The sequence below is a fragment of the Brachyistius frenatus genome, unplaced genomic scaffold (assembly GCF_029030835.1).
Source record: "Brachyistius frenatus isolate BFR_SWC_R1_liver_20210118 unplaced genomic scaffold, ASM2903083v1 Contig_136, whole genome shotgun sequence".
NCBI lineage: Eukaryota > Metazoa > Chordata > Actinopteri > Embiotocidae > Brachyistius > Brachyistius frenatus.
Genome location: NW_027210735.1, coordinates 682,045 through 697,546, shown reverse-complemented (window position 1 = coordinate 697,546; position 15,502 = coordinate 682,045). Strand labels below are relative to the sequence as shown.

The 15,502-nt window shown below is 42.5% G+C and overlaps 1 protein-coding gene across 1 annotated transcript in view; it reads right to left on the bottom strand.

Annotated features, from left to right (window-relative positions):
* itpk1b (inositol-tetrakisphosphate 1-kinase b) overlaps positions 1 to 13,825 on the bottom strand; it is a 31,517-nt gene extending 17,692 nt beyond the window's left edge. Inside the window, exons 1-3 of the mRNA XM_069714865.1 lie at positions 13,741 to 13,825; positions 13,018 to 13,173; positions 9,111 to 9,135 (exon numbers count right to left, since the gene is read on the bottom strand). Coding sequence (XP_069570966.1) covers positions 9,111 to 9,135; positions 13,018 to 13,112 — 120 coding nt within the window. The 5' untranslated portion in view covers positions 13,113 to 13,173; positions 13,741 to 13,825. The remainder of the gene's footprint in view (positions 1 to 9,110; positions 9,136 to 13,017; positions 13,174 to 13,740) is intronic.
* Between the last annotated feature and the right edge of the window lie 1,677 nt (positions 13,826 to 15,502).

Sequence of the window (15,502 nt, the reverse complement as noted above, 5' to 3'; positions counted from 1 at the left end):
TCATACGTATTCGTCTCCAGCAATACGGATGCACTTTGCTATGCTGTCGTTGACTGACCAGACCGGCCTGGTAGGAGGCGGTAGTGGATGTACAGAAACCTGTAATTACCATATGTATGAGTTTGGATAATGGCTGCCCTTCACTGCCCTGTTATTCAAAACAACCCGAGTGATTGAGGAAGTGGAAATAATCTACAGTATACACAGTAAACTGTAGAAGTCTGATAAATGTAGTAGTTCAGATGGATTTTGTTGTATCTTAAAATACTTTTTGTTTTTGTTTTATTCTTCTCTGCTTGCTGTCTAAACAAGATGACAAAGTATTTCAACGAAAAGGGAAACTAATTTTGGTAAGTCATCAATCTGCCATCGTCCTCCTCGTGTGTACACCCATGCTGTCGATAGCAGAGAGCAAATCTCTGTTTCCCATCTCATCGTTGCGCTCTAGGAAACAAACATATTTCCTTTTCTGCTTTTTTGGTTATAAAACCAGCATCAAGAACGACTCTACATCACCTTCTTCCTCTTAATTTACAGCTGCTACTTTGGTGCAGCCAGAGTTTAAATTTTCTTTGTTTTGAATTACACCAACGCGATCTATTCTTGGCTGTCATCTATTTAACGTTGAGTTACATCGCACACTCTCCCTCTGGCCAGACCTCCAGTCTCGCCCAGCAGACCCGGCAGCCTCTGAGAAAACGCCACATTAAGCGTTCGTTTGAAGTTTTAACGTGCTGAACGTCTGTCCCAGGAGTTCACAAGTAGTCAAACCGGTGATCCAAGTTTGATAGGACTTATGTGGGTCAGCATTAGCATGCAAGCGCACGCACACACACTCAAATGTCGCAACATCACAAGAGGAGAAATGCTAGGCTTTAGCAACCAATGTTGAGTCCTCTGCTGATGAATATGCTGAATGCAGTTCACAAGGGACCTCTGTTCTGGCTCGATGTGTCAGACACTGTTATGACAAAAGGGAGTCGAGTTAGGTCAGTGTGAGAGAGATAACTTTTAGAGTTAGAAAAGTTAGGGCTTGGTGTTGTTACTGTGGTTTTTTTTTTGCTTTTTTTGTTGTTGTTATAACAAAGGTCCTTTTCAATTTAAAGAGGCAGATTTGTGTGAAAGACGGACAGAGAGACAGACAAAGTAGCCTTCAGTATGTATCTCCGGCAAAGACCAGGATAAATAACTGCAGAAACAGGTCCGTGGAGGAGTGAAAGTATATTCTGATGCACAGTAATCATCAGAAATCTCTGGCTCGACCCTCAACAAAGTGTTTTCGAACTCCGGCAGTAAGCATTTTCACTCTTCACTCCATTAATGTGTAAAATTAAAATATGAGCCTAAGAAGCCGCAGAGCGAAAACCAAAGCAAACATTTCGACATTGTACTGATAGCGGTGTCAGAAAGAGCGAACCTGATTAGTTGCAGTTCTGCTGTTGCATAACGCAGCTGCACATGATGTCCTGAGCTAATCAGCAAATGGGGATCTTCTGATTATGACAGACAAAAGACAATTCAGAGACACCTGTGTAAATAAGGCAGTGGTGGGAGGAGCCCGCTTTCCTTTGTGCTGTCCAGACAGTATGCAAACCGAGAACGGCTCCACCTTAGTCACACAGGTGTGGATCAATGCCAGGACTGTAAAAGTTTCAGTTGGTTTAGGATCGGCAACAGTCAGAGGCAACTTCCTCCAGTTAATGATTGCGAGAGGTGTGATGTACAGATGACTGATTAGAGTGCAGCCTGGCAAAGTCAATTACACAGGAGTGGTAAATCACATAAGCTTTATCACAGAGAACAAAATGTTCAGTGACATGGTGAATGTTCTCATCTCACCCTGGCATGTTTTTTTTTTTTTATGTTTAGCAGGCACAATCTCTCCCCCACGTCTCACAGTCCGCACACAGTATACCAACGCGCACAAAAGAAATGCCAAAACGCTCCGCTGTGTTGAAGTCCAGCGTTTAGTCCCTCGGGAGCTCGTTACGCTGCATCAACATGGCATTTCTTTCTCTGCCCATCTTAGATCTCATTCTCCTGCTCCCTCCGTTCCTCCCCCGCCTGCAGCAACACGCCCTTCAGCTCGAAGTAACATGCCAACAGCAGCTGTGAAAAAAATTATACAGAGCAACCAAGCTGAAGGTGTCCAGCGAGTCTTTTCTCGAAGTGATAAATACAGCGGGCAGCGATTTAAAATTGATTGTCGCTGCGTGATACGGAGGGTCGGAGCGTCGCTGAAATCATGTATGATCATTTTATTTCAACATATTAATATGTAATGTCCTAAAAAAAAAAAAAAGTTCAGTTTAGGAAAGGTAAATACAGCTAAATTTTATGTACATACATACATATATATATACAGTGGTGTGAAAAAGTGTTTGTCTACTTCCTGTTTTCTTATTTTTTTGCATGTTTGTACACTTAAATGTTTCTGATCATCAAACAAATTTAAATATTTGTCAAAGATAACAAGTAAACACAAAATGCAGTTTTTAAATGAAGGTTTTTATTATTAAGGGAGAAAACAAATCCAAACCTACATGGCCCTGTGTGAAAAAGTGTTTGCCCCCTAAAATCTAATAACTGGTTGGGCCACCCTCAGCAGCAACAACTTGCAATGAGTCTTTTCCAGCTGTGGAGGAATTTTGACCCACTCATCTTTACAGAGTTGTTGTAATTCAGCCACATTGGAGGGTTTTCCAGCACCAACCACCTTTTTAAAGTCATGCCACAGCATCTCAATAGGATTCAGGTCAGGACTTTGACAAGGCCACTCCAAAGTCTTCATTTTGTTTTTCTTCATCCGTTCAGAGGTGGACTTGCTGGTGTGTTTTGGATCATCGTCCTGCTGCAGAACCCAAGTTGGCTTCAGCTTGAGGTCACGAACAGACGGCCGGACGTTCTCCTTCAGGATGTTTTGGTAGACGGTAGAATTCATGGTTCCATTTATCACAGCAAGTCTTCCAGGTCCTAAAGCAGCAAAACAGCCCCAGACCATCACACCACCACCACCATATTTTACTGTTGCTATGACGTTCTTTTTCTGAAATCCGGTGTTACTTTTACGCCAGATGTAATGGGACACACACCTTCCAAAAAGTTCAACTTTTGTCTCGTCAGTCCACAGAGTATTTTCCCAAAAGTCTTGAGGATCATCAAGATGTTTTCTGGCAAAAATGAGACGAGCCTTAATGTCCTTTTTGCTCAGCGGTGGTTTTGGTCTTGGAACTCTGCCATGCAGCCATTTTTGCCGAGTCTCTTTCTTCTGGTGGAGTCATGAACACTGACCTTAACTGAGACAAGTGAGGCCTGCAGTTCTTTGGATGTTGTTGTGGGGTCTTTTATGACCTCTCGGATGAGTCGTCGCTGCGCTCTTGGGGTGATTTTGGTCGGCCGGCCACTCCTGGGAAGGTTCACCGCTGTTCTGTGTTTTCTCCATTTGTGGATAATGGCTCTCACTGTGGTTCTCTGGAGTCCCAATGCTTTAGAAATGGCTTTATAACTTTTTCCAGACTGATAGATCTCAATTACTTTCTTTCTCATTTGTTCCTGAATTTCTTTGGATCTCGGCATGATATCTAGCTTTTGAGGACCTTTTGGTCTACTTCACTTTGTCAGGCAGGTCCTATTGAAGTGATTTCTTGATTGAGAACAGGTGTGGCAGTAATCAGGCCTGGGTGTGGCTCGAGAAATTGAACTCAGGTGTGATAAACCACAGTTAAGTTATGTTTTAACAGGAGGGGGCAAACACTTTTTCACACAGGGCCATGTGGGTTTGGATTTTTTTTTCTCCCTTAATAATAAAAACCATTTAAAAACTGCATTTTGTGTTTACTTGTGTTATCTTTGACTAATATTTAAATTTGTTTGATGATCTGAAACATTTAAGTGTGACAGACATGCAATATATATATATATATATACACACACACACACACACACACACACACACACACACACACACACACAGATAGATAGATAGATAGATAGATAGATAGATAGATAGATAGATAGATAGATAGATAGATAGATAGATAGATAGATAGATAGATAGATAGATAGATAGAGATATATACACACACATACATACATGTATATATTAAGTTGTGCTAAAAACAGCCTAATTCGTTAGAGCTGTTAAAGGGCTAGATACCTCACTATAAAGTTTATGGCAGAATCTCAGGTTTATTTGATTTTATGGTATACCGTATATCCTCATATCTCCCAGGCTGGGTCAAAGTACATCACTAATATGAAGAGTGAGACCTTCCTGACAAAATGTTACGTAATTATCAGTCATATACAACAGTATTTAATGTATATGGACGCGCTGTTGGACCGAATCAGACTTTCTGTGATACTCAACAACCACTTTCAGGAAGCAATCTTCAACGCTAACAAAGAACAAGTACAAATTTATAAAAACAAAAAAACAGGTACGAAAACAAATGAGGTTTTAGTGACTCTGCAGTTCAGCAGGTTTATCAGGAATCGTGTGGTTGTGAGACATGTAGACACGAAGATGTGAGCACATGGCAGAAGGCACGACAAACACAAACATGCTGGCATGACCTCAACAGCACTGCTGTAAGTCGTTCTCCAAAACACTGTTATTAACTAACTTGTGCCCAGTCTGTAACGCTGGCGGTTGAGAGCATTAACGGTGGTGGTGACGGGGCCGCAGCAGCGGCACGAGGTATACTCGTGTTTTCTGTCAGCGTTAGTGTGACGAGGCCTGCTGGACGGGAATTTGTCTGTAGTCCACAGAGGCACAGCTTTTAATCTCTTGCTTACACAACACAGAGGACCCGTCCGTCCACAGTCTGGCCCCCCTCCACAAAAAAAACAGGAATCACTGCAACGCGGGGGTGGACACCCACTGGCAAAGACACATCACAGAGGATGACGCTCTCCTCTCCCTGCGTGCAGACAGAGTGACCCTGCTTCAGAGGCTTTTCCATAAAGCCAGCAGTAAAGTCACTGATGTCCCGCTAAATGCTAAAAGCAGAAATGTCAGCTGACGTCTTTGTGAGTCCCCCCGGGACTGAGAGCTAGCAGTGGCCAACGGTGGGGACGGACAGCATAGAAAACACGCTGGATCCTGGTGGGAGAGGGGAGGTCAGGGCCATTATATTTCCAGCTTTGATGTAGATTAACAGTGGGGCCAAGCTCGACCCCCAAAGGGAAACCAACAACAGCAAGGACAGACCTCACAGACCGCTCCTCACAGAGCACTTCGCTTTGCAACAAGTCCAACCGAATATACAAACTGTATGTGGATCAGTTATTTGTCTGAGCCTCTGCTTCATCCCTTAGATGTCTCTCTGTAGTTGTACTCAGCTGGATCTAATCTCACCTGGGTCTCGCTTTGTTGTCGGGCTAGCCCCCAGAGACGGCGTGCCGAGAGTGTAGACAGACATGTGATGAATGATTTATTTTGTATGCCGTGCGGCAACTGACACCTCGGTGTGTGTGAGCGAAACATACGCGTCCGAGACAGACTGAGGCTGCTGACCGCACCTCACACCACGTACGACACTAAACGCCAACACGAAGGTGAGTCTCCAGCCAAAAACCATACGGAGGGTCAAGCAGGGAGCTCATTAGGCTAATGGCCGTCTCCTCAGCATCCATCAGAGTCCACAGAGCGTTCAGACCTTGTTTTTTTTTCCCTCTCTCTCTCTCTCTCTCTACTGACTTTGTTTTATGCTGTGCAATGAAACTGTCTTTCAGCTGGAGATCAACATTATTACTTTGCTGAATAAACGTTAACCATTCCTTAACAAGTGAGCCTGCAGGAAGCTCCAGAGCCTTTTTAGAGAACGTAACGAGTCGACATAAATCATGTAGGATGAGAATCAATGGTGTTTCAGGAAGGTTTTTTTTTTTTAAGGCCTGATGAAGAAATGAAGAACCTTTCATCACTCCACTAACACTATTGAGAAGGATTTTTAAAGCGGTAAAGGAGTCACTGTACAGTCCATCCTGGTCATATGGTTGAATGTGTCATTCATCATCCCCACTGAACTCCTCCTGTGTTTAGAAACACAACTCTTAAAGCAGTCACGGGAAATAATTTGTTGTAAACCGGGTCAATGTGGTCACAATTAATAAAAGCAAGTGTAAAAATGACCAATATACTTTTGTAAACACAATTTTTTTCCATGCTTTCTGTGCGTTTCTAATGTTTTTCTCCATCCTAAATTATGCTACTTCAGTCTAATTGCTATCAGCCACAAATTAACCGTCTTTGGATCGTGGTATTTTAGACGATAAATAAATACCTTCTGTAGACAACGTTTGTTCGATATGTGGGCGAGACGCAGTACAATGCCGGAAATTGAACGACCGTCTAATAAAAAAACAGCAACACTATAACTTTCCTTGGACAGCCCACTCAAACGATGACCATTTGCTGTAATGAGTTTCTCTCTGAGAGCGAATATTGGCTTCCTCAAGACCGAGCCTGGCGAGTTAATCCCATCAGCTGTGTGATATAGACAAGCTAATGTACGGAGCAGAGGGAGGGCGGCTCTCGTGAGCTCAGGGATGAAGGGGTCAGTATTGATGAGTTGCAAAAACTGCACGGCGGAAAGCAAAGGAAAGATGGGGGTGAAACAGGAGACAAGGTGAGTGTAATGAGCCTTTATAAAAAAAAAAACAACAACAACAAAAAAACAGCTGGAGTGTAAAAATCTGCTAGAGGCTTGAGGAGCAATCATAAAAGTCAAACAAAGTTCTGTGAGTCCTGAGGGGTATACATGTGGATGCTTTTCCCACACTACAAATGGAAATATAAAATGAACTCCCTGCAGGCTGCCAGATTTAGCAAAGATCTGTTCACACAGGGTGACGTCATGACCACTGCCAACCACCGGCAGAATCCAACACACTCAACACTAAATATATATACGTCACTTCAGTTCCTTCTTGTTTCAGTGCATTGTACCGCTGCAACCAACGATTATTTGCATTATCAATTATTCTGTTGTTTTTCTCTGATAAATCAATGAATCAGTCGGCGTGTCGTAAAATCCAAAGCAAAGCCTTTAGGTGGTTTTGTTCAAAGAGCAGTTCAAAAGCCACAGATGCCGAGTTAAGCATTACATAAGATCATGAAAAGCAGTCCGAGAAGCTAAAACCAGAGAACATGTGATTTAAAAAACTGAGTGATGAACACATTTGCAGATGATTTGTCTGTTGACTAATCGGTTAACAGTTCCTGCTCTTGTTCCACAGCACACAATAAATAAGCAGGTTATCTTGTAAGAAGGCTGTAAACAACCTGAATGAATGGTATACATTTGCCAGAAGGACTCGTTTATCCTTGGATATCCAGTGTTGAGTGGTTATCGCCGGGGTCGACTGTTCTGTCAGACCGCAAGGACGAGGTCAGGTGATTACATTGGGTGAAACAGATAAATCTGCAGCTATATTCTCCTCTGGCCTTCGAGAGAAGGTTAAAGGGACTTGATATCCTCATAACAGCTGCACTCGCCCCCCTTTCTTAAAGCTTAAAAAAAAACCTCAAATGAATAAAACAAAAACAACACAAGCCGAACGCTGAAAAATGATATCAAATATTTTCTGTTTAATATACAACAACGTCCCACACTTTCCACAATGTCCCGTTACTACCATCTCTTCTGTTGTCATAACCCAACTTCACGCTTATTCATCATGATGAATTTGTTTGCCTGCTTTATTGGCGCCGTGCAGAAATCTTCTTCAGGCTTCAGACATAATTTACAGAGGGGAAAAGACATAACAGCGAAGCTTCCAATAAATAATCTGGCATCAAAATTGTATCATTCATTGCAAAACAAGCGAGCTCTGACGAATTCAATCAGAGAAGACATCTTTGTGCCACGACTGGGACAACGAGGCCAAAGCGAGACAATAGAGGGTATTCTCTCTCCTCTGATGTGTGCATGATAGTACGGGCACTGGCTGGTATTGGGTTCATCCCAGGCAGCCAAATCACTGACGTGGACTCAAAGACACATCTATACTGCTTTGTAGGAGGAGAAAGATTTCTGTGGACAACAGGTAGTCCTGTAAAAAGAGAACCAACAGGGCCACAGCGCCGCTTCAAGCTGTGGGTGCTACTACAGCTGAGGGTCTTTGAGCATCTGCGGTCTCCCGGGACCGGCTGAATGCATAGTGGGAAACAAAGCCTTGCTTACTTTGGGACTATTCCCAGGACAAGGCTCTTTCTGGGTGCGCTGATATCATCAGAGGGGGAAAGACAAAAATAAAACAAAAAAATAGCTTAAAGTGAAGGAACTAGGAACCCAAGAAGAAAAGAAGCACAGAGGAAAAAGACAGAGAAAGGCAGGATAATTCCCTCCTCAATTACAGAGAGCACTTTAACTGACAGATACTTTTCTGCACTGAGCTCCTAGGACTTAGTGATAACCGTTACTATGCTGCTGTATGTGCTTTGTTTACTTACAGTGTAATATCCATTAATGAAAGCAGCCTTTACTTGCCTGAGTCCTGTATTTATTGGAAGATAACGCAGCACTACCGACTGGAGATAAATAATTACTAGAGACAGACCATTACTTCCTTTAGCAGCATCCAAAGTCCCCAGAAGACATTAAAATTAGAAGTAATCTGTGAAGAGCTGCCGGTCCTGGAATTTGATATGATAATAAATATTCCTATTGGTTTAATGTGACCAAGCATTATTTCAACCCTCCACACACACACACCTCTTACAAAATGAGTAACCGTGTCACATGTAGACTTTCCTGACATACAATTGTGGTAACAGAGTTGAGATCCGGTGTTGAAACGTTGTGTTGGGATGAGTTGCATCACAGCATAACAATGAACACAGCTCGCTTTGCCCTACTGCGACTGATGACGCTTACGTACGGAAAAAGCAACACTGTGAGGCAACTACGTCCTAAACGTAGAGGAGGTTACAAACTCACTGCAGTGCGCAGTAGAAATATTTAAAAAAAAAAAAAAAATCTAAGTGTACTGAATGGTTTTGTTTCAACGAAATAGTGTCTCAACAGGAAATTTAAACATACTGCAGCTAAAATAAAGGACTATTACAAAGAAACTGTATCAGACAAAAGATGTTCTCCACTCACCTGAACAACTTCTATTCCTCTTTTCCTGAAAAAAACACAAAAAAAAGGAAGTAAGTTATTAATTGTATTAGACATAAACAGACACTAAAGGATCAAAAGCTAAAAGATGTGTTACATGATGTGTGAATGTACGTCAGGTACTGAGTGTCTGTGCTGTCTCAGTGTCAAACCACAGCGTCTCAGCCACACAAAGATTCAGAGGAAGAGAAGGAACTCAAAAGCACTAAAAGAAAATCAAAAGCTCTCTAAAGCAAAAATGTATTTTAATGGTAATATTTTTTTATTATTACAAATTATCTGTACTTCTATACTACGACATAAAAGCCACATAAAACATGTTTTTGTTATGTTTATTTGCTCTCACTGGATTTTTTTTTCTTCTCCCTTTATAACATGAGAGTTCCTTTTACTATTTATGTAAAGATGAAATGGTTCCTCTCCATAAGAGGAATTAAACAGAAACTAACAAAGCTCTTCCACAGTTTGATGAAATAAAGAGTCTAAAGACATCTAAATGTCAAAAAGCACATTCTGATTTATTCTGTAAATTTGTCTGATCGCAGGACAGGAAGGTCAGATCATTATGACTCTGCAGAAGTGGAGAAAATCCTTCTTTCCACAAACAACAGAGGTCGCAAGTCTTTGGGATAGAAAACTGGTTGTTTGGCAACCAGCAGACAAGAGCGGAGTTCAAATCTTCCCTCTTGTGTGAGTCTGGACAGACGTCTGGTCCTCGTCTCTTGACAATACGCAGCAGTATTTAAGAAACGGATCATTCATGCGTGAATAAAAACGTGAGATGTAGAGATGTAGTCCTCATTTGAAAAACACAGAATGTGTCTCGCATGTTTAAACCTGCAGGACTTTTACTGGTCCGAACCACTACTCTGGGAGAAAAACAAATGTCCATACGGAGAGAAGAGAGGACATTTGCACAATCCTGGTGGAGCGGGACTGTTGAGGGTCCTCTCAAGTTTGCCAAAAGAATTCAGGAAAGAAAATAACAAGAAAAACTTGAATGGACAAAAAACAAGCAGCTCCTAGTTTGGGGGAGAACAAAATGAGAACAAAAAGCAGCCCGGCACTACCAGTAACTCAGCCTGTCCGGCCCAGTTGTTTTTTGAGATTGCAGCCCCATGGTAACAGCAGTGCAGCCATTCACTGCTTCACAACAATGTGGATATTTAATACTGCAGCTGGCGCGTTTCATGTGAAGTGAATGGGGCCTTGTGGTTTCGTCCCATCTCAGATATGGAGATTGTCCGCTTTCCTATTTTGTTACGCAAGCCAGCAGAATGAGAAGGGACGGAGGAGAGGACTCAGCAGACAAGCAGGCCGGGGTCAGAACTTTTTCAAGATCACAGAGGTGTACAGAAAAACAAGAGATTTATATTGCACCGTTTGGTACTGATCATACAAGCATAATGTGGAAACCCTCAAGTTGTGGTAGTTACGGTATACAATATCAGTAACCACTGCATGACTAGTATGTGAACAGGAGTTACAAAGTTTAAAAGTGGGTGTATTTGTAGATTGCGTCAACAATAAAGAAAAATAATAGTGAGACAGTAAAAGAGTCATTTCAGTGAGTGGCTAATGATCATTACAGGAAACTATTAGTGTTAGATTTAGTGTGGCGTTCTCCTGGATAGCATGGGACAGAGACATAAAGAAAATGTACCAATTTAAATGTCTGTTAAAAATGTATGCAATGCAATCACGACGCGTTATTTTTAGTGTGATGCTCATTTACACACCATTGCGGCAAACTGCATCATTTGGGTGAAATATAACAGTATATACACGGTGTAATTTCATTAGGTTGGTTGGCGTAGAACGACCTTGCCTTGACGGGACAAAGTGATAATATTTTTATATTATCCATCCAATGACGCTCAAGACTGGCTGCTCCCAAGGGCATCACATTTTTCCAAATAAAGTACATCCAAATCTGTGCGAAGCCTCTAAACTGCCGTGCAAGCCTCTGTGAGACAAACATAAACCCAAGTGGCTCTGACCAGCAGGAATCCCTAAAGTCCAGGCAGCTGCATGAGACAGGAGAGACTCTACAAAGAAGCACTCACAATGTCAGCTGCATGCCACATGATGATGGGGGAAAAACCTGGCCAGTCGCTGTTTGAACATGAAAGTGATGCACGGTTTATCATTGATGATACAGACTTAAAAAAAAGCCTGAAACCATCACATGACATCAAAATCATGCATGAAATGAGTCTCAAAGGGTGATTATTATGTTATTACATAATACATTTTTCCTGGCCTGAGGTTTCACTAACAGAACATCAGGTCCACAAGAAGTTCCCCACCGACTCCAAGAAAAGTCATGATGCCTTTTCATAACGGCACATACAAGGGTACAACGTTGAAAGACTGTTTGAGCGCCCTCATTTCCTTCCTCATGAAGATGACTTTTGTTTTCTGTATGACTGGAGGATTATGTGGCAAGTGACATTGACGGGAGTTGAAAGAAGGAAGCAGATCACATGAATGCATCATATGCAGCTCATTTCCAATAATATGCCATTTGTTATTGTTCTTAAAGGCTTCATCCTCTTGATCTTCTGTCACAAACGCCACTTCTTAACAGTTGGCCCCCGCCCTTCATGTTAAACAGGCCCGGGTCAAGCTCCCAGGGAAGAATGGAGTTGAGGCAGGATGACGAGAGGAGGAGGAGGAGGAGGAGGAGGAGGAGGAGGAGGGGGGAGGTTCACCGGTTGCTTGGTGATTTATGAAGAGATTAAAAATGTTTTGTGGATTACAGGGTGGTAATCTCTACTGGCTCAATCAGGTCACTTTGTTAAGCAACAACCCAGGTGGAAAAAAAAGAAAAGAAAAAAGGTGAAAGTCCTTCTGAGTACACTGTCAACACACCTGACCTACTGAGGCACCTTCGCTCCTTTTCCATGTTACCTGCCGTCATTTAAACATCCGTGTTATTTTCAGTGTGGCTGCAGCCCGTCACACAGAGAGATGATGAAGTCCAGTCCAGTACACTGTACGGCAGCTATTGTAAATCAGTGAGGGAGAGTTCATATCTCCTGAATTCATGTCTGCTTGGAAAATAAAGGCCCCTCTAAACTACAACAACATGATATACGTATAACTGACGTGGCTGCCACTCTTAAGGCGGGCAGATCACACACTTAAACAAATTAATGTCAAGACATTTGGACAGATAAATTATAAAAGTCAACATCCCAACTACAAGATACTGTAGAAGTCACCACACACAACTGACGTAAATGTAATGCTCCAGCACAATACACTCAAATAAAACCACCTGTTTCAGCTGCTTTCCCTGTTACAAGTGTACCTCAGGCCCCTATCAACAGTCCCACCAACACACATTCCCCACTTGTGCCATGTCTCAACAAGCACACCCAGTCAAGACATAACAAACAAAACCTATGAACGCCTCTCCTTTGGAGGTATTCATACTAGCACTTGTTGTTTTTAAAAAAAAAGAAGAAAGAAATGTCTTGGGAGGGGGGAAAGGGGAACAGCCAGAGGCCTGACCAGCAAACTAAAACTGCTTAGCTGGCAAAGGCAGGGAAGGCTGTGATGCTATGTGAGTATATGCAAGGAGGGGGGGAGGGAGGGAGGGAGGGGGGGGGGGAATTCACTGTAAGAGGAGAAGGAGTGATAATAAGTCCCTTTTGTCACCAAGTCCTTAAGAGGAAGTTCACTGTCTGTCAAAGCAGCTCTTTATTCACTGTGACATTCAATTTTTTTTTTTTTTTTTTTTTAAATGACGCATGCACGCTGTGGGAATGCATGTCTTAACCCACCCCAACCCCCTCACCCCAACCCCCACCCCCAACCCCCACCCCAACCCCCCTACTCCCTCAACCTGGACGCAGGGAATCAAAGTGTTGTGGTCACGTACCTGCACAAATCAGCAAAGGCCTGGAAATTCAGCTTCTTCATCTTCTTCTCGCTGAGCCAGTAGCCGACTCTCCGGCCTTTGAGGAAAGTCTGCATCTCCACCGCGCTCCTCTTCCTCCTCTGGAGGGAAATGGTGCGACTGAAGGCTCCAACCGACCTGCACAGAGGAGAGAGGGAGGTGGTGGGGACCCGGGGAGGACCCGGGGGTTGGATCCCCGGGAGGGGAGGGGAGGGGAGGGGAGGTGAGTCTCACCACAGCAACAAAAAAACAAAAAAAAAATAAAAATACCAGGAAGGACAAGATCACGTTTGTGTTTTGTTTTTCTTGCTCCAGAAGTGACGCTCTTCTACCAGCATGCCAACAAAAACCTCGCGGTTAGCATGGTGTGCTTTCTGACTGTAATACAGTGTGTGTGTGCGTGTGCGTGTGTGGTTCAGCATCACACACACACACACACACACACACACGCGCGCGCACACGCGCGCACCGACCCCCTTTAGCTAACCTGGGCTGCTAACGTTAGCTGGCTATAAATCTGCATAGCTAACCGATGGCATGCCATTTTGGGAAACGTAAGCTAGCTCGCTAACAAACGTTAAACAGCGGAGCCGCGACGAAACGGGTTAGTTCAAACTCGGGTTAGTTCAAACTCGGGTTAGTTAAAAGATGACGCAACTGACTTAACTAGTTGCAAATGAAGCCGGCAGCGGTGAGCTAACTAACCTGGTAGTTTAAGCACAGTCCTCCCTCCTCCTCCTCCTTCCCTCCTCTTCTTCTTCTTCTCCTCCTCCTCCTCCTCCTCCCCCCCCCAGATCCCCCCCCACCCCACCACACACACCCCCCCTGGTCCTCCTCAATATTCGTGTCCTCTTCGGAAACTTAGCTCGGATAGTTCCCCATTCTCGGTCCGAGCCGCCGGAGAAGGAGGTGACAGACGGAGGTGACAAGAGGAGCAGCTTTTGGAGGGGGGGGGAGGGGGGACTCACGCTGAGATGGTCCCGGTGTTTTCTCTCTGTGTCTCTGGGCTGAAACTGACTGCACACACACTCATATATATATATACACACTCTCTCACACACACACACACACAGGATCCAGGAGACTGATGCTGCCTTCACGAACCCCTCGGAAATTATAACCACCACCCGCCCGACGGTCGAATCACAGCGACTCGTCCTGGTTTGGACACGCCCCCTTTTAATCTCTCTCGCGCTTTCATTAACTTTCTTACTATCTTATCGAATAGTCGATTCATTGTTCGGCTATGAAACGATCAATGAAAAAAAACAAAAATATATAATAAAAAATAAATAAAAGTCCTTTACAAAATATTTACACAGCTTATTTTAGTTTTTAGTAAAATCCACAGATAGCTTTTCTTTTTTTTTTAATTATGAAATAAAACACGACTTATTTTGCTTTCAAGAAGTCTCAAACAATAAATTTTGCTACTTATTGATTGAGTGACCAACAATTATTTGTCTTGTCCCTTCAACATTTCTCCCCTCTTTGGTTTTCTCGTAGGTAGGTAGTTACTTTATTAATCCCCAAAGGGAATTAAAAAAAATAATAATAATAGAATAATAAAAAGCAATAAAATAGCAGTAAAAAAATATTAAATATAAAATGCACAGTATATATATATATATATATTTCACCCCACTGATCTCGACACAGAGACGTTCAGTGTTCCTGTAATCCACTCACACTCAGTCCACACATGAAGCAGTTTGACAGCGTGTGGCTCAGTGCACCGCATTTGTGAGTTTGTGTGGAAATACATTGGACTTTTGGCAGAGGACAGAAAGGTGTCACATTGGCGCCACCCACTGGAGAACCACTGCAACAAACAGCTGTTGTTGTTGTTTTTTTTAATTGTGCATTTACAGCAAATATGGCTAAAATAAGGTTAAATAAAAACGTTGTTTCTGCTTATAATGGATAGAAACCGAGGACTTCTATGTATTTCTATTTTACTGAGCACTTTAAAGTGGCTGAATATTCACACGTGCACGTTTGAATGAACTAACTTTAGTTATATATTAGTTTTATTTTGAGCCTATTTGGTGTTTATGACATCATATTTGCCCTGCGTTCATGAGTGAGGGAATTTTTTTTTTGTAGGCTACATTTAGAATTGAATTAACCTTTGCAGTTGTTGTTGTTGTTGTCGTACAAATTTTTATTTTTTTTTAAAAAAGGAGAAAGAACAAGAGGAAGCATAAATATCTCAAAAAATACACAACAGCACAGAAGTTTCTCAAGTGGCTGAAGAGAGGACAGACCACAGATTTAATCCTTCGCCTTTCTACCCAGAACCAGGACAGGTAAGACTTAAAACCTGAACTCTAGTTTTATTCTATTTATTATATATTTATTCTAGTTTTTTTTTCTTCTTAATTTCTAAATTTTAGTCTTTTCAGTGATGTTTCTGGTGGGTGTTTTTTTTAGGATGGATAATCCCCTCTCCTTCCTCAAAAAAAAA